This window comes from Netta rufina, assembly GCF_964035555.1.
Source record: "Netta rufina genome assembly, chromosome: 1".
Taxonomy (NCBI): Eukaryota; Metazoa; Chordata; class Aves; order Anseriformes; family Anatidae; genus Netta; species Netta rufina.
This window is the reverse complement of record NC_140123.1, coordinates 104,218,799-104,237,767: the sequence shown is the minus strand read 5'-3', so window position 1 is coordinate 104,237,767 and position 18,969 is coordinate 104,218,799. Positions and strand designations below refer to the sequence as shown.

The 18,969-nt window shown below is 40.6% G+C and overlaps 1 protein-coding gene across 1 annotated transcript in view; it reads left to right on the top strand.

Annotated features, from left to right (window-relative positions):
* The window catches only part of URB1 (URB1 ribosome biogenesis homolog), a gene marked incomplete at its 5' end in the record, with an annotated part of 45,703 nt that overhangs the window by 25,065 nt on the left and 1,669 nt on the right, over positions 1-18,969 (top strand). The window contains 17 exons of the mRNA XM_084306329.1: positions 442-1,297; positions 2,033-2,234; positions 2,327-2,504; positions 3,280-3,338; positions 3,979-4,172; positions 5,394-5,504; positions 5,593-5,656; positions 7,437-7,608; positions 8,187-8,289; positions 12,222-12,382; positions 12,748-12,859; positions 13,913-14,019; positions 14,585-14,728; positions 15,475-15,584; positions 16,293-16,469; positions 17,182-17,423; positions 18,232-18,822. Coding sequence (XP_084162455.1) covers positions 442-1,297; positions 2,033-2,234; positions 2,327-2,504; positions 3,280-3,338; positions 3,979-4,172; positions 5,394-5,504; positions 5,593-5,656; positions 7,437-7,608; positions 8,187-8,289; positions 12,222-12,382; positions 12,748-12,859; positions 13,913-14,019; positions 14,585-14,728; positions 15,475-15,584; positions 16,293-16,469; positions 17,182-17,423; positions 18,232-18,822 — 3,583 coding nt within the window. The remainder of the gene's footprint in view (positions 1-441; positions 1,298-2,032; positions 2,235-2,326; positions 2,505-3,279; positions 3,339-3,978; positions 4,173-5,393; positions 5,505-5,592; positions 5,657-7,436; positions 7,609-8,186; positions 8,290-12,221; positions 12,383-12,747; positions 12,860-13,912; positions 14,020-14,584; positions 14,729-15,474; positions 15,585-16,292; positions 16,470-17,181; positions 17,424-18,231; positions 18,823-18,969) is intronic.

The window sequence follows — 18,969 nt, the reverse complement described above, 5'->3', positions numbered from 1 at the left end:
AAGGGCAGGGAATGAACAGGACATCATATACTATATTTCACAGAGGTGTATTGAATGGAAACAGGTTAATGCAGAGAGTTGCTGGTAAGGTCTGGGAGAAGGATGTAGGGAAAAGTGAATTTTTCTCTCCTTTCATACGTTCTATGGATTTTTAGAGATTAGGATGGGATTGTATCAAGGAAGAAACAGTTTTCCCTTGGAAATGTGTTTAGATGTGGAAAATGCTCAGTGAAGGCATACCCCCCACATCACAGATGTTAGAAGAATTGTAATACTATGCCTGTATTTCATTAATATTTTTATCTTCTGACCAGTTAATAGGCATTTTCATGTCCAGTTACTGTAATAAACATGTTCTGGAAGATGGGCAGATAATACGATTTTCTTTTTCTGTATCTGTAATCATCCATTCAGTAATGTTGTTATAACCATTTGTTACAGACCCTAGAAGATATGCTCATGCTGATTTTCAAGCATCCTACGCTGGAGAGTTGGTTCCTGGCTTTAGAACAACGTTCTCTTCCTCAGCACAGTTTAAACCCTGTCACTGTGAAACTCCTGTCAGCTCATGTAAATTCTGGTGTGCTCCAGCTGCTGAAGACAGGTGCCCCGATGTTGCAGAGCATGGATCACGTACATGTGTTATTGAAATATTTTGAAGCAATCAGGAAGAGTGTCTTGAAAGAGCTACAGGCTGTGGGGAAAGGAGGAAAACAGGTCTCTCCCAAGAGGTCTCACCAGCTGGAGGCTCTTCAGGAATTGCATGTGTACATGTCTGCAGCTCAGCTGAAGGAGATCACTTTAACCATGCTGCAGCTTCCTGAGATGAGCTTGACTACTCAGAAATCTGAAAAATCCCCTAAAAAAGGAAAGCAGCTGAGTTTGTATGGACAAATTTTGGTGCAGCTCCTCACAGAGAGCTACCAAAGGCAACCCCAACGAGGAGAACTACTGCTATCAACAGAGCACATTAAAGCTTTGGGGATATTGATGTCAGCATCAACCAGTAAAGACCTGGAGAAAGTTTTCCTTCATGCTCTCCAAAGCGAGCCAGTATTTGCACACATGGTCACTGTAGAGGTGCATGTTTACTGCCTTAACCAGGGGTCAGAAACCTGCCTTGCCATTGTGGGCACACTGATAAAGCACTGCAGAACTCACCTGCTGCAGTTCGAGCTGTGGTGTCTAAGCTGTGACACTGAGAAGTACCTGAGGAAGAACATGGAGAGCTTTCTTCCGCTCATTAATACGTATTTGCAATGCAGAGACCAGTATGGTTTCACCCGACCCTCCACAGGTAAAGCCACAACTCATCCCTATTTTGATTCAGAAGGCCAAATTCTCAGTGTAAGCTCTTCTGGTCTTAAAGTCTTGGATCCTCTGCACAACAAGTAGAGCTCATAGAAGTTAATTACATCTAATTATTCTTTTTTTTTTTTTTTTTTTTAAACGCTTTCCCAATATAAAAAGTAAAGGACTGTAGTGAAGCTTGGATGTTATACCAAAGCAAAGTGCTATTATGGTCGCTGTTGCCTGGTTTTCTCTTTTGAAACCCTTAATACTTAGCACATGTGAAAAATCTCTCATGCTTTCCCATGTGGTTTGGTGTAGGAAGTATAGGAAACCACTAGCAAACTGGGTTGATTTATAAGGTACTTGTTAGGTGTCTGTTGACGTGAGATAAAAATTCCTACAAGTCCATGGGCAGAGAGAACTGGTAAGGATTTCATCCTTCCTGATAAGCAAGGACAAGGCTTTTTATTGTGAAGTTGTCCCCCTTTTGAATGTCTGTGTAATTTTCCCATGCTTAATTGCATCAGCTGTGTAGCAAGTGGTTATCTGCTGTATATACTAAATACTTTCTAATGATGATATTACAGAGCGCACTTCTCTGTGGCACTTTAGCAGCTACTGTGGTGTAACAGTTAGAAAGTAAGTAATCTGGGGCTTGCTTAGAGAATTGATTTGGAATTTTTGTAATTACAAGTCTGTTGTTGCTTAACACGCTCTGTGAAATCTGTGCCCCCTCCAGTTGTCTCAGCTGTTATACCTGTCCTGAGAAAAGCTCTGTGGAAAGAGCTCTCCAGTGTATTTCAAGACACCGAAACATCAAACGAGGTCACTCTGAAACTGCAAGTTCTTTCCAAGTTGTTGCCATCTGCAGAAAGCAAAGGACTGCGAAAGCTTATTGACCAGCTTCCTGCTGCTCTGGAGAAAGCAGGAAATAACGAGAGGTAAGCAAATCCAGTTGTCCTGTTCCATGACTAAATTTGTGTCATAAAGCATTGTGGTAGATATGTATGAATGCAAATCTGTATTTCCACAGTTGGATGGTGGCAGATGCTGTATCTAGAGTGCTTGAAAACTCTGAAGAGATGAATTCCTGGAGGAGAAGCCTGTTAGCAGCCTGCATGAAGGGATTAATTGCCATGTACAACAACAATAAAGAGGAAAGCAAGCAAGAAGTGGAAAGGTCAATGCTGCTGAGGCTAGAAGAACTGCTGGTGAGACTTCTTATGTCCATTGCCAGCATCCAAAATTGTGACTGTGTGGATTTATGTTACAATGCTTTTGTATTTGTGTCTTGGGTTTTATTTTTCGTTTCAGTGATTATGGCTTCTGTGGGCTTTTAATAGCTTGTACAGACGTAATTTTGTCCTGCCAGACCTTTATGCAAATCAGTTTTGAGTTGTTCTTGATGATAGCTTTCTGCTAACAGTGCTCTTTGAAAATCAGTGTTCGAGGTGTTGCGGAGTTGAAAACTGAAGGCTGCTGATGGATGTTTTAAAGAAAAACATAAAGAGTGACAAGAGAGGTGTGCTTCTGACAAGACCCGCATGCCATGCCTTCTGAACGGAATGGCAGAAATGCAACTGACTGATCATAAAGCACACCTACTCAATCATTCCCTCTGATCTGCTGTATTTTTTTAATTGGGTGTGGTAAGCAAATCCTTGTAGGACGTAAAAATTGAAGGTCTCTCCAGGCAGCCTTTGACCTCTTTTTGGTGGTTTGTTTTTTTGGTACCTAGAGACCAGCTTGCTTTTTAATTGCATACAGCCAGTATGCTTCCTTTCTCTGAGGCCCAACAAAACCAGACTTGCAGTTTCATTTGAACCAGGATTGTTGTGTCCAAGGGTTTTCTTCCCTGTTATCCTTTGATTGTCCCACCTAAGTGTTTGGCTTGCCTGTTTTTAGTGTGTACATGAAACAAATTGCTGGTTCTGTAGAAATTCTACATGCTAAATGTAAATATCTTTTTGTATACTGCATACACAGCGCTTTGTTGAAGAAGTGGACCCAGATGACTGGTACAACCTTGTGAAGACGGGACTCAAGTAAGTAATTTTGAGAGGCACCGAAGATGCTGTTCTGTTCATTTGGCCTTGTTCTGTTTATATTGGAAACACCCTGTCTCCCTTGAATTCCCCAAATTTGTGTTATGTGCTCTGGTGTGTGTAACTGATGTGGCTAACTAGATAGCTGGACTGGCTTCTTTTCAACTGGCATGAAGAAGCTTTACGCCTATATAACTCCTTTTTATTTGAGGTATTTCTCAAATTCAATTCATATGAAAACAGAATCTGATCTTTCACTTTAAATGTGAACCATTTAAATATAAGGAGTCAAAGGATGTGGGTAGTTCAGGATAATCTTAACTTCTGTGTAGGTAGAAGTGTTAATATGAAGGGTTGCTGTCTGAAGGGTTAGTCTGAAAAGTTCTCATTCCTTTTTAAGCTTATTGCAGCTACAAGTGTGACTGTGTCCTTATCCTGTTTCCTTTTGATAGATCATATACTAGTAAGAATTCATTCAAAATGGCTAAGGGGAAGATGTGCATATTTTCATATTTTTTAATTTTCGTGTGGTTTTATTAAGTTTGCTTTCTTTGCAAAGTTCTGAGTTCTTAAACATTTTTTTTCAAGCAGCTTTCCTTTTGGTTGGGGTATGACTGTTCTGTGATCTTTGCTTCTAAAGGTACCGCTACAGAGATGAAGCGTTTTTGAAAGTCTTGAACATTGCTATTCAGTTATTATACAAGGAAGAATCCTCACTTAGTCAGAGATTAGTCAAGCTCTCCAAACTTCACATGATGGTCACGCAGCACTCTCTATTTTTGTCAGTCATGCTAAGGTCAAGAGAAGAAGATGGCACAAACATCCAGACAAGAGGTATCTTTTTTTTTCTTCTTCCTTCCCTTTAACTATATTTAGTAATCTTGTCTTTCTCACATTATATTCTACCCATCCAGTAACCTATCCACCTACATATATTTGCAGAGCTATTAAACAATTGCAGAATATTAGCGTTTAGTTTTAAATCCTACCTCTATTTTGTAGGTGCCAGTTTTAAACACGTACAACTCTTACATTTTATAAAACTGCTGCTAAGGTGTTTTTTTTAATCCTGTTGAAATCTCAAATTGATTTTTTTGGTTTCTGTGAAACTGTTAGTGTAAGATCACTGAAGCGCTTACAGGTTCCGTTAGAAACGTGTGATGGAAGACCTTTAAATAGGTTAACACGAAGTTTTAAGTTCATTCTACAAGTTACATCTAAAATGTTAATTTAATCCATGTATATTTGATGTTCCTCATGAAAGTTTGCACTTTCCTTCCATGAGCAATGTAAATTGGGTCCTAGTCCCTGCATAGGATTGGCTTTATTTCTTTGTCTCTGCCAACCGAAGTACTGCCTGACCTTGGGCCAGGCATTTAACCTACACACACCTCAGTTTTTCCCACTGTACAGCACTTTGTGATTCAGTGATTGAAGGATCTGTATAAGGGTAGGCAATTCTCAGGGCAACATCTTGATAAATTTTGTGTATATCAGTGAGCAACAGGTAGACAACTTCAAAGTTTTAAATCACCTGAAAAGAGCAAAAAGCTCTTAAGAAGTGACAAATTTAGTTGAAATTAAAAGTAATTAATAGATTTTGCTGCATCCTGTATGCATTTCACCATCTGAATGTATTTATGTAGAGCAAGGAGATGGATTATTTGAGGCTAACTTCAGTAATTAAGAAACTTGGTGTCAAGAGCATGTTCATTTAGGCCCTCGTCTTTATGATCTATTTTGTTTTTTTATATTCCTGTAGATATAGCATTTAGGAAATAGCATTAGGAAATAGCATTTGTTTGTTTGTCTTGGAAATACTGTTTTTAACTTCTTCAACACATTTTTTTTTGCCTTGGATTGAATGCCTTCTGATCATCCTCTGGTGTAGTCATGGAAATGTGGTGTTTTGCTGTTTATAGAGCTAGATCTTTATTTGAAATGCATAATTATGTGTGCACATACATTTAGAGAGCATATATGTGTGTGTGCATTTCTGTGCAAACCATCTAACTGGGGGAGCAGCAAACCTAAGCCTGTGTGTGTTTATTTCAGAGGCCTTGGTGGATATACTGCTGACAGTTGTGAAACTGAGCCCTTCTGTCTGTGAGAGCAGTCACCTTGCTGTGTTGTTGGGTGCCTACGGGGCTTCGCTGAGTACAGTAGGTATGTCAGCCCGGGAAAGGTATTTCCTACCAGATCTGTTTTTCATCTTCATAGGTGACTGACTTTGGATTTTGTTGTTGTTTTTTAGATCAGAAGATACTGCTACTGCTTCAGTTGTATGAGAAGAATAATCAAAGTCTCATAAAGTCCGGGTGAGTTGACCGCCTTCCTTTGTTTGACTAATTATCTGCAAATAATCAGCCTCAGAATTGTCATTTTTCCAGGGTCTTATTTTTAACTGAGATAAACAGTGAGCAAGGTCAGACCTGGAGGTGAACGTTGCTTTTGGAAACATTTTTCCTATGGACTGATAAAATATAATATCTATGTTGCCCAGACTTTTGGACTAAGGGATCAGTGTGTGGGTGTCTGCAGGGTCAGTGATGGGATTTCAATTTCAGTAGTGCCCCTGTCACCATAGTAAGAGCCTGCTGTGGAGATTTCATCACAAGCAAAGGTGAAAACAGAAATTGTTCATGTAGAACTCCTTCCCTGTTCTCTTGGGATACAGGACTTGCTACTCAGCACAACCATTGCCCTTTTTGATGCTCTTGCCCTTGCGTGCACAGCATTCTGTTACGGTGCTTTGCTGGAGAGGGGAGGAATATGCCAGTGGAGGAGTGATGTGTAAGCTCTTGCATAAACGTGTAGTTAGATTTGGGCTACTAGCATGGTATGAATGCCTTGTCTGATACTACTCTGGACTGGAGCTCTCATTATTGTGCAGTCTTGGAATACAGCAATGTGCTTCTTAATAGAGAATCATGTCTTGTATAAAAAATCCTATTCAGGCCCTTTGTACAATCAGTCCACAGGGAAGTCAGCTGCGGTTAGTTCTTACAGATGTTGGTATTTTTTTCTGCTTTGCTCAAATGCACTTTTCTGTCTTTGAGGTATGGGCAGAAATATTAACAGCTGTGCAAGAGTACAAGCTCTGGCAGTTGGAGCAGGACTGGACTCTGAATTATGAACCTAATTTCCTTCCTTAGCTTTGTCCAAGAGTATAGATGATCCTTGCAGCCAGTGATGGGGGATAGTACATGAAGGTTCTCGTTAGCAGGGAATTGAAGTGGCTTCCAGAAGTAAGGACTTTGGCAACAGCTGTGTGCTGCATAAATCTTCACTGAAAGTGTTTGCAAATGGGAGGGTGTTAAGATAGGAGGAGACTATTTTCAGAGGTAGTTAGGGCCCCAAACTTTTCTAGCCTTTTTAAAGGAGGAACAATTTTGTACTGTACCCTGAAGTGAACTGGTAGCCAGACACTTGGCTAGACCTGATCCCAGCACTGAAGTGTTTGAATATAGAGCGCATTCAGGAAAAGTAAATACCCAGGAGTCCGGCTTGTGCCACATATGGGAGCCTTCAGGTTCTGGGTGATAAGAAGCCTAACAGCCATCCCTCTGGTTGCCTTGCTGACAGAGAAGCATGGTGTTGGCAGTACCCATGTAGTAAATAACAATATCGATAGCACTTTAATCACAATAGCAAAATAAGTGGGATATAAGGGGCAATTCAGAGGAGGAGAGTAAGTTTTGTTTTATTGAAGCACTGTGATGCTGTTTTGAAATATAAGTCGCATTTGAGACAACTTTCTCTGACCAGATCTTTTTCACTGTATTTTCATGCAGCTGCTATCATATTTAAGCTATAAATGCAGTTAAGTTAAAAAGTTTTTTTTGTGAGAACATAAGTTCTGACTTGGATGAACAGGTTAGGAAATAGTTAATGAGACACCCTCAGACTGAATTTGAAAAGCTTTGAGATGGATGAAAAAGGTGTTGCCAGGGAAACTAGTTCTGGTTTCAAGTTCTCACATGTTAATGAGTACAAGTGAAGGGAAATTTTAAATACTAATTTATAGCCTCTGTAATTGCTTTTTGCTCAGTGCTATCAGCCTGTTGACTAATGCCTTTACTTTTAACAATGTTTAAGAAACCTGCTGTGGGGTCCAGCTGCTGTGGAGCATCATAAGACTTGCAAGAGTCTAGGGAAGTCACTATGGCAGCAGCCAACCATGGAGGAGATTCTGTGTCTGCTGGATCGAGAAAAGATGATGAAGACAGTTCTGTCTTTCCCTCAGCATCGCCATCTTCTGCCATCAGAGGTGCTGTGGTTCAAACTGCTGAATTACCTTCTTTTGCTGTAGAAAAAGAACCTTTAAGTTAGTCCTTTCTTTTTTGCATTCATATAATATCTTGCAATTTGTTTGCATCAGGAGTGGCGTTAAAATTAATAAGAGGGCTGGCATTAGAGCACTTTGCTGAATGTTTTTTCTGAAATGAAACATTATATTGCAACTCATTTGAAAAATAAATAAATGTGCCACATCTTGTCTATAGGTGTGATTGTGGAGCATTGCAAATATTGCCATGTATAAATGAAATCAAAATTTGACTTCTTAACAGTTGTTCAATTTCACTGTGCCAGGTTTTGCTGACAGTGGGCTTTTTAGTCTTTCAGATAGTTTGATGACACCTTTCTATATCTCTTCTGTTGGTTTTGGAACCCTGATGGTGAAAGCCAAGTATAAAATGAAGATTGTCTTGGTCTGTGTTGCATTAGATTTTACACGGTTTAGTATTTGCTGCTGCATAATGGGTTGAAGTGCTTGGGGCACTTTGAAACCAAGCACTGGAAAACAGTGTCATTGTTTACCCAATCTTGGTTTGGATTTGGTTTCAGGAGTTGGAAGAGTCGCTGTATAGAGATGAAAATGTCAAGAATCTTGATGACTTCTATGATCCTTGTTTTCTACTTCAGCTCTTCAGTGAATTGACCAGACCAGGTAAAGTGAATGCTCCTCTTCGATATTTTATTTAATTATTTTTACTCTGCTGTGGGAGCTGCATGGCTCCGTCTGTAGCTCTGTTATTCAAAGTCTAAGGGAAAAATTTCTTCAAAGAAATCATGTGCTTTGTTTTGGGGAGAGAAAATATATACATCCTTTAACCATCTACTGAATTGCATTGTAATTTTCAGAATGGCTTAAAAAGTAACTGGACATAATTACTGTTAAAGTCTTTTTTTTTTTTTTTTTCTTTTAAAGCAGTTTTGTAAATAGGGTTATCTTTCTAGTGGAACTTAGGTACTCGGGTAGGTACAGTAGTACAGCATGCCAACCAATTTTTTTTCAGAAGACTAGGTGTTCCTTCGTATCTCTTTCAAATATAGTTGGCTAACCCTGTGTAGAGGGAGTGATATGCTTAATATGATGAGAGATTTTTAAACTGGAACTAAAAACAGCTTAGGAGAGTTAAAAACTAGACAAAGATTTGTATTCTGTTATCTATAGAATATCATTCTGTACAGCACAGTACAATTATAATGTAAAATGGACCAGTAGAGAATATCCTCTGCTGGAAGGTTGTATATTTTCTGGTGCTTGTGTAGAGCTGTATCCTGTGCCAGTTTTGGTGTCACAGAAACATGATGAGCAAAAAAGGCATTGGAGAGTTGGTGCCTTCTGGTGCCCCACCTGCAATTGATGGGAATGCTCTGAAATGGGGCTGCCTTGTGGCTGAATTTTTAGGAGCAATAATCACCTACTTTCAGCCATGTTCTCAACGGGAGCTGGGCAGAGACAAGACAGGTTGGAGAACATGCCCTGCAGTGTTCAGAGGAGCGCTCTGGGCACAAGGTGGAAGCTGCCCTTACTGAGGAAGGATGAGGTGGTTTCTTAACCAGAGAGACTTTCTGTGAGGGATGCTGAGAGAAATGACTGGAGGTGTGACCTGATACAGGCTGTGCTTATTTTAGAGGGAAACTTCAGCCAATTAATTTTCCATCAGACAGATGTGTGGGGCCACTGTGTATCATGAACATGCCTGTGCTCATTATCTTTGGAAAATCTGATACGATCTACACGGTGCTTGAAAACCGTTTGCTTAACCTCACTTTCCTTGTTTGACATGACTGCTGTGCATATGGACATCCCTGCTGTTGTTCACATGCAGCTGCCTGTTTGGAGGGCATTTAAAGATCAAAGTGAGGCAACTATAAGGAATTTCCTAACCAGCGCCCTCTTTGTGTTGATTGTGGTTAACCACCGTGTAGTTAAACTGGATTTTGCTTTCCACAACAATAACATCACAAGCAATTAGCAGGCTGATAACTCTTTCAGTGAAATCAAACTGAGTCTTACTTTGCTCACCTAAACCTTTATAGTACGGTACCTGTTTTGTGTGTTCTTAGCCTTTATTCAGGTGTAGTTGCAGTCTGCTCTTTATAATTTTGTGTTCTAATTTTCTGAGGAAAAAATACCAAAGCTATGAGGTATTTTGCAGTAGGGTGGATCTTAGGCAATCCAGTTAATGCTGGATTTGGGATTGTTAGTGATGAAGAATGGGAGCAAGCCAGGCTCTCTTGGACCTAGGTGTAATATCTGAAAAAGTGCATAACGCTGTCACTGGCCACCAGTTTAACTGGTGGCAGGGATGAGGTGACATGTTGGTGGTACAGACACAAAGCAGCAGCAGCAGGGCTGAGGGAGGAGCCTAGCCTTAGCCCTCAGCGTAGGCTGAGTGGTAAACTGGGGTGGGGAAAAACACTTCTCTAAATCACTCCACACCCAGTGAGAGTCTGTGCCCTAAGAGGGGCATTTTTAGAGGGCACAAATGATTTGTGAGCTGGAGTCCCGTGGTGCTCCTACATCATGTCAGCTTCTTTTGGAATCCCCAATTCTTTATTTATTCGCTCTTTGTACTGGCTGCACAGTGTCCTGCACAGATGTTATATAACTGCTGAACTTATAAACACAGACTTAGGGCACAGTGTTTAATGCTCACTGAGTAAAAACGAAGTCTGGAGTTAGGCAGATAGCAAGTTCTGTCTAACTTTAGCTCTGATAAGCATCTTGTGAAAAGCTTTTCCATCATGATTCTCAAGGTACTTTAAACAGACATAGAATTAGCTTTTTTTTTTTTTTAATTTTATTTTTATTTTTAATAATAGCTTGTTATTTTAGCTTAGTTAGTTTTTGAGCACACTCTTGAAGGTCAGCTGGATGGAAAATATTTCCAGTGCATGTTTGCAGTGGAAGAAACTTTTCTAAATAAATCTCTCAGTGAGCAGCTTGAACTTTACTGCTGTAGTAAGGACCTTGGATTTCTCTGTGATATCACTGCATGGAATTATTCACATTTTCCATCTACGTGCTGTTACACGCTCCTTTTGGCGGTCGGGTGGTGTCCTTGCCCAGTTCCTGAAAGGAGAGGGAGGTGGAGCTTTATCTGTACGAGCTCTGGCGAGATGAGAGGAGTGCCATCCTAACCAACCAGGCATCTTTTTGCTCCCTAGGAGAATGGCTGAGCTGTTTTTGAACTATTCCAGTTAAAGTGGATGTGCTTTGGTGAGGAGCGGTGCAGGGAAGTGTACAGTAATTCCTAGTACTGAAATAATTGCTAAAACCACTTACTGAAAAGACCTGGCACTGCACTTCAGTGATGCTTTTGCATTGGCCGTGTCAAAGCATGCTGGGTGGGAGGCAGTGCAGGGAGGCGGAGACCTGTCCCCTAACTAGAGGAGCTGGGTGTGAAACTGCCAGGCAGAGAGAGGAGGAGGAGTTCTGGCAGCAGGGAAACAGCCCAGCTGCTGCTGCGGGGGCATAAATAATCTGTGGTTTTTATTTTTTTAGTTTTAATATATATTTTTGAAATGTATTAGGCATATGTGTGTGGTGATTGGGAAGGAAATCAGAGGACCAAATATAGTCACTTGTCTGAAGGCTAGAGCCTCTTAAATAGGAATGTTTATTTCTCCAAAACTTCCTCTTGGTCTTCAGTGTGAATTGCAAGAAATTGCATGAAAATGATTGCTGAACTCAGAACCTCCATACATTTTCACTTGAGCTGGCAAAATACAAGCAAGGTGCTGTTCTGTTCCAGTACTGGTGAATGGCATACACTAGGTAGTAGGACAGGACATAATCTGGAGGTTTTGCATCAAGTCATTTCTAGCCATCAGTGAGCAGAAGCGGCACAGGCTCCTCAAAACACACAGCCTTTAAATAAGAAACTCCACATCCTGGTGACAAAGCTGTATGGAAGATAAATGCTAGATTCAAGGGTGTGTTTTCTTAATCTGGCTGCTTACTGTTCATTGCTGGACAGTCTTTTCTGTCTTATAAGGACAGAGGGGTACAGCTCAGTACTTCAGTAGGGACATGCCTTACCAGCAGAATTGCTCGTGCATGCATGATCACAGTATTTTTATTGTGGCTTATGGCTTATTTAGATATTATTTTCCTATCCATTCTAGTACAGAAGCTCTTTAATGCAGGTAGGTTTTCCGTTGGCTGTGCTGATCTTTCTTTCAGGCACCAAATGCCCAGAAAATGGTTGTAGAAGAGAGTTTTCCTTGTTCTTTCTTGCACTTAGCTTTCCTGAAACAGTGAGATGTGTGATGTTCACAGAACTTACTCCTGACTTTGCATGATCTACCAGGCAGACTTGTATCTGTCTCAAATAAATGAGGGTAACCACCTTTAATTTCAGCTCGGGTAAAGAATTCTTGCAGAGTAATTTGCAGGATGATTTGTTAGCTGAAGGCGCCTTCAGCTTATGCAGCTGTGGTGAAGTAATAGTTTGTAAGGGTAGATCTAGAAATCGGCGTTTATGAGCAGAGGTTTTGTTAAGGATTATAGTGCTGTTACATACCCTGTGACATGTGAGTATGACGTGCTGAATGTTTTTCTTTCTTTTTTCCCCTCTTCTCCCACAGAGTGTGTAGTGGCATGTCACAAGTTTGTCGAAGTCAATGCCCTGGGCCTAACAGTGGCTGCACTTAGCAGCTATGATGCCAACATGAGAGCAGCAGCATATTTTGTTCTGTCTTCTTTTCGTTCTCATCTGGAAGGGGCTCGCTTCCGAGAACAGAGGCAGGTGAGTCTGAACTCAGTTGATCGTTTGGACATTTTATGTCATGGCCACTTACAGGAGAGGTGCTGCCTTACTCATCTGTCTACCTGCACATGATAAAAGAGGCAACAGAAGCATTTTATCCTCCATCCCACTGTTTGTCTTTCACTTTGTGTTTGCTCCTTCTGTAATCAATGGGTGGAAAAAAAGGGGGAAAATGTTCTAGAAGTTCTTACGTTTTTTACTTGTAGGAATGAAAATCCCAATGAAATTGATATTTGATTATTGCCTATGAAATACCATAAAACTTATTTACGTATTCACACACTCCTGTTGTATTTGTTTGGATGATGTTTCGAGCTTTTCTCTCCTGGGTTCTTGTGCTGCAGTTGCTGTATCTCATGGATGCTTTGCAAAATGGAATCCAGAAGCAGAACCTCAGATTTACCTTCTCTTTAACCCTCTACATCGCTCGTGTGGCACAGCAGATGCTGAAGCCAGGTAACCTATTGTGTGTGTTGAACTTGTGGCGTGTTAAAGAGGAGAGAGTGCATGTGCATGGGATGATGTCCCGGAGACTGAGGTAGTTGTGAGAGTTGCAGCAGCCATAAAATATATTTTCATGTATTTCAAAGGTACACTTAAATGTATAACTCTGTGCTTATAACTCTCACTTATGCAGTAACAATTTTCATAGGGTATTTTCATGTTTCATTATTAGAGTTGATAGCACAGAGTTGTGAGGTAACTGTAAACGTGCATAGGACTGGATTGAATGTGCTCATAAGGCAGCCTCTGCTGGGGTGCTTGTTTTGCCCTGTGGAATGGCCAAACCTTAGCAGCTCTTAAAAAAAAAAAATGGTTCTGTGTTTGAATTTCCCCTCCAACTACTCTGGCCCAGCTCAAGTTGTGCCCTAGAGGTCTGCACATGGAGCCAAACCATCACAGTGCAGCATCCCAGGTCAGGGCTGAGCAGGTGCCTCCCTCCCTTGTGAAACCTTGTGGCTGGCACAGGAGAAAGCACTTCTGCTATCCACTGCTTTGATGGATGCTTACTAGGGACAAGTGTAGTGCTAGTTGCTCCCAGCTGCTGTTGACAATGCTTTGTGTCAAATAGTAAAATTGGAGGGATTCTAGTATTTTAAGAGAAGTGTGGGATTTTTGTACTGATGTGTATCTGTAGACTGAAAATGGTGATTGCCTCATGTGAAGTTTTAAGCTTGAAATGTGGAGAGATTTGCCTCTAACTTTGCAGCAGGCTTCTCTTTTGTCATTGAAGTAACATTGGACTTGCTGAAAACCGAGCCGTGTTGAATATTTATCTTAGAACCTGCTGTGTGCACATTCTGAATGAACTTAGGTTGGGGGAAGAGAAGAAGTAGGATGGCCAACAATAAAATCAGCCTCAGAGCACAAGGCCTCCTCACTGTAATTAGCATGCTGTTCTGACAGCGAGCTGAAAAACTGGCAAATACAGGTTGCGTTTATTTTTATGCGTGGTTGTGTATTGGGAACATTGTCCTCCTCCTCAGTAACCATTGTTTCTCTTCACAGAGGAGCACATGTATACAAAGATAAACAGATTCCTTCTGTCACACCAGTACTTGGACCTGAGGAAAGTACCAGGGTTTTTTCAGCTTTTCTACAGTTTTGATTTTGAGGTAATGCAAATCCCATCATAAGTATCCACTAATTCTTCTGAAAATAATAGAAAAAAGCTATGAAAATGCAAACAAATTTTAATCTTCCATAATTAGTTAATTAAAGGAAGGTAATTGTTGAGTTCTTGGTTTTGTTTTATATTTGAATAAGTATTTTTTCTGTGTTTCTTTGTGTTTTTTTTTTTAATAATAGCAGATAATGAAATCATGAATTGTGCTGTGCACTGTATAGCAGAACAAGCAGAATGTTGTGTCCTAGGCAGCTTGATTCATGTTTGAGTTTAGATTATTAAAGTTGAGTTCAATGGAGGTAGTTTAGAAACTTTTTTTAGAAACTTTCAGTTTAGAAACTTCTTAGGAACTTTTCAAGCTTTTCAGTGCATATTTGGGCTGTAGAGTAACTGTTGATGGATGTTGTTACTGATTAAATTTGATGGGGATAAAGGTTGAGAAGTCCAGAAGAAGCTGTTAAGACTGTGCTGGCATTCCCAGGGGACCAGTTTGTTGTGCTTTATGAGCAGATATTTTAAATGTCTGACGGAACTATTTTTATTATGGCTTCCAGCACAAAATAGAACGTGAGTGGGTTCTCAGACTTCTCGGAGAAGGGCTGCGTGATAAACATTGCTACCAGCTTTATGACTACCAGAGGATATTCCATGTCATCCTTTCGTTTTTCAACAGTCCCTTGTGTGATGAGGTCTCCCAGGTAAGAATATATATTTTAAAAAATAAATAAATAAGTTGCACCATTAAGAGATCTTAACCAAATACGAAGCAGAAAGGAGCAGTTGACTCTTCCCTTTCCCTCTTGAAAATCTGTTCTGTGTTGATTTTGTATCTGCTGGGGAGGGAAAAGCCTACTTTTGTCTAAATCAGTCACATCCTTGACTCCTGAATAGAACAGATCACTGCCATCATGGAACTTCAGTCACCCTCATCAGCTGATGGTCTGGCTGTACAGTCTTACTTCTATTTCTTCATAAAAAAAAATACTGCAGCAGCTTCAGTTTTCCTCATATGATCAGGGTCTTTGCTTATTTAGGTCTGCTTATTCCCTAACTAGCATGTTATCTGTACAGTGCTTTAGCTGGAAGAAAGTTCAGAAGAAAGCAGCTCTAATGTGCAAAGACATCCACCCTGAGAAATCCAGTCTGTTAAGAGTATCTTGGTTAGGAATGAGACTCTTTGACAGAGAGAAAGCTGTCTTGCTCCTAAAGACTTCATTTTTTTAAGAGTAGTGTTTGTGTGTATGAAGCCTTAAAAAGAGGATGTCTTTTTTTTCCCTGGGGCTGCTAAGAACACGTGGTGTTTGGAATAACATTTTAACTTTAAGTTGATTAAATCCCGGATAATAGCCAGATTGCTACTATTATACTTCTCAAAGATAGATAATAATAATATCTTGACTATATTCTGATTTCGTAAAAGAACAAATTACATTTTCTGTTTCAGAATCATATTCTGGAGATACTACAAAATGCTGCCCATGTCACCAAAGCTGCTTATGAGCTCATACAAGACCATAGCCTCCTAACCTGGATACTGCATATTTTAGAGAAAAGGTAACTAGGGAAATATTGTTGGTGAAATGAGAACAATCCCATTGTGCACACAGGAAATAATTATGCAACTGAATATAAAAACAAGTGGTGACATACAAAAATGGCCTGATGGTGGTTGTGATGTTTGGCACTTATGGCTGTAGAAAAAATTAGAAAAAAAAGTTATTTTTTGTGTACATGAATCTTTCATTTCTAATACCCACACTTCATGTCCTGTTGCAGGACCTCTGACTTGGCAAGACAGGGAATTTGAGGTTGCTATAACATTCCTCCTCCACTTGCCTGTCCCTCACATACGTGCTCATATATGCATGCAGGCATGCACACACAATCTTTTTTGCATAGATTCTCCTGGCAGGTTCACACAAGGTGTCAAGGTCATCGGTGTTGTGATCAGCCTGACCGAGTCCCCACTGAGAGCCCCACAGTGGTAACAGCACATTGCATCCAGTTCCCAGGAGCTGGTGCTGGGGATGAGTCCTGCCCTGCTGTTTTGCACCTCTATTTGGTACAATTTGGTACAAGTTGGAAATCAAAAAGTCTGGGGTCTCTTTGGCACTCACTGCTTAATTTGTGGTTGTACTTTTGAAGAATATTCTTCTTGCATCCTCTGTACAAAAATGTGATCACTTTTTCCTATTTTTCCTTGTCTATTTTTCCCCCTGGATCTGTCTTCCTAATGGATATTTGTTTTTTTCTTTGTTTCAGATTTCTGGAAAACAAGCTGCTAAATAAAATCATTTCCTTAATACATACTCTGTGGCTCACAAATGTAGGAGGCAATAGAGAAAGCAAGAAAAAATCCCAGGAGAAGAGGAAGTTTCTTCCTATTCAGCTTGTAAATGAATTTCTGTACATTTTGATAACATTAGTCAAACACATTAGGTGAGTTTTTTGTTTGTTTTGTTTATATTTTTAATCAATTTGCTTGTCATCCCCTGTCCAGTTTGAAATTTATTAAGTCTTGAAGAATTTCTTGATCTCCGGATAGTTTAATGCTTTTTCTCCCCTTCAGTTTCTGAACTGTGCCTGCAAATTGTACAAGGAGAAATCGTGCAGAGTTTTACATGATGATGTTAAGAAGGGGTCAGTCTCTTCTCTCCAGATTTAGTGAACTTAGCTGCCAATGCACAGCAGCTGCAGCAGGGAGAGTTGTAAGGAAATGGATAGATGACCAGTTCTGTTTGTGTTCGTAATAACACCTGCAGCTCTTCATGCAGACAAGTATTCCCATAGCCTAGGAAATCCATGTTTGTTTTTATTTCCTCAAAATTTAGAAAATACATGCAAAATAAAGAAGTGTAGGTGAAGCTCCAGGACCTCTGGCCTCATTATTGTGTGCCACATGCCTTTAGTTTTTACAAGTAGGAGAGCAAAGGCTATGTTGCATGATCTGTTCTGCCAGACACTAGTGGAGATCCTGTGGGAACAAAATTAATTATTACTGGCATCCTGAGAAACAAAAGTATGTGTGTGGAGAACTGCAGGAGAAAACTGTAGGAGGGGACTGTGAGGAGGAAAAACCCATACTCACTGCATTTTATTAATTAGCATTCAGAAAACTACATGGCAGTTTTGTTTGTTTTTATTTTTATAGGACTAATTTAGATCTATCCAAACTGGCTCAGTTTTTGACTACATTCAGTTCCGTGCTGGGATATCGTGCTACAGTTGCTGAGGCCTTCAAGGAGATGAGTCGCTTCACTGTGAACGACAGTGTTCTCTCAAACAAAGACATTTTGCTGCTGTTGCATAAGTGGAGTGTCATTGAGAAAGACCTGCAGCTCCAGGATGATGTGCAGACTCTCGCTCAGAAATACCAAATCAAAGAATTGCTTAGTAAGTACTAAAAATATTTAAGCAACCCCAACAACATTGCTTCTCTATACACTAACCATGAAAGTTAGGCACACTTCACAGAAAGTATTAATAACTTTTGTCAATCAGTTACAGCTCGGGGGAGGAGGAATGGAAATGGAAAGCCAATTTTCAGGTCTTTATTCTAGTGATTTCTAACTTTAACACAATTCTGGAAGCCTTAAAGCAATTCAGTTTTAAAAAGGGAAAGAGCTTTAAAATAGAACTTAGTTGCAGATCTAGCACATTTGGGATGGGAAAAATTTACAAGCCCATGGTTGACAGTACTTTATCAGCCACACTCAGCCGGGATGCAGCTGTGTTGGAGGCTTTGCTCCTTCAGCCTGTGTTATTAAAAAGCAGCGTAACTGCTGCTATCACCTTCTGTGGGCTGGCATGCGCTGTGACTCCACTAGCACAAAGAACAGCTGTTTGAGGATTTCTCATGACCTGGTATAAATAATGTAGCCTTGCTGGCAAAACTGCATCTCATGGACCTCTGAAATACCTGCCATCGCTTTGCTTTGAGCCAGGGCCTCATTATTGTCTGTGTCCAAGTTAGGCAATCCAGTTGAGAGAGGTGTTTCAGCCTGGGAGTTACTGGGAGCTGCCTGTAGTCCGTTTCCTCTGAATTGCACAGGCTCAGTTAGGTTGTTAATGAGGCTACTACTTATCCTTTTAGCAACTGAAACAACACACGATGCCGTCTGTACTGAATAATTTTGTACAAAGTCCTTTGGAGGACCTGATGTCTGTTTTGATGTTGTTTTTCTTACATAAAATATTAAAGAAAAGAACAAATCCCAAGCCTCGTCTCAAGGACATCATCACGCTCGGAAAAAGAAAGAGACGGAAAGAGAAGATGACACTGCTGAGGAGCTAAAAGTCTCTGAGCTGGAGAAATGCAGAGATGATCTGAATGCCATATTTGCCCACTGGGAGCCTGCTTTCCCGGCAATGCTTAACAAACATCCAGAGGAGCCCCTCAAATCTGGTGACCTTGCAGATGAAGCAGTCAATCTTAACTGTGCGACCACTTCCATAGTAACTAAATGGCTCGTAAAGTCGATGGTTGAGCACAGTCTCAATATGAAAAATGTTTTGCTAACTCTGCGGTGGCTGCAGAATTGCGTCCTGCCACACCCAGGGGTAGTGCAGGAGGTGCTCGGGGACGAGACGCTGAGAAACAACATCTTCAAGTTTTACACCCGGATCTGTGAGGCCAGCAGTGGGACAGCTGGACACTTGGAAGAGCTCTGTTTGTTCAGTTCAATCATGCTTCACCTCATGGATGCTCAGGGCCTGACTAACAACAGCTTTCATGAGCTTGTGAAAACGTTGTGCCTGTCAGCGATGACGGAAGAGGAGGTGAACAAGAAAGGTAACTTGTCTTTTCTTTTCCACTTGCATTACAAGGCAGAGGGGCTAATGGTAGTTCCATGGGGTTTTTTAGTCAACAGAACTGAAGTTTGCCTGTGTCTGTTGGTGCTCATCACTCAACAAAGTGAAGATTTTTATCTCTGGTGGT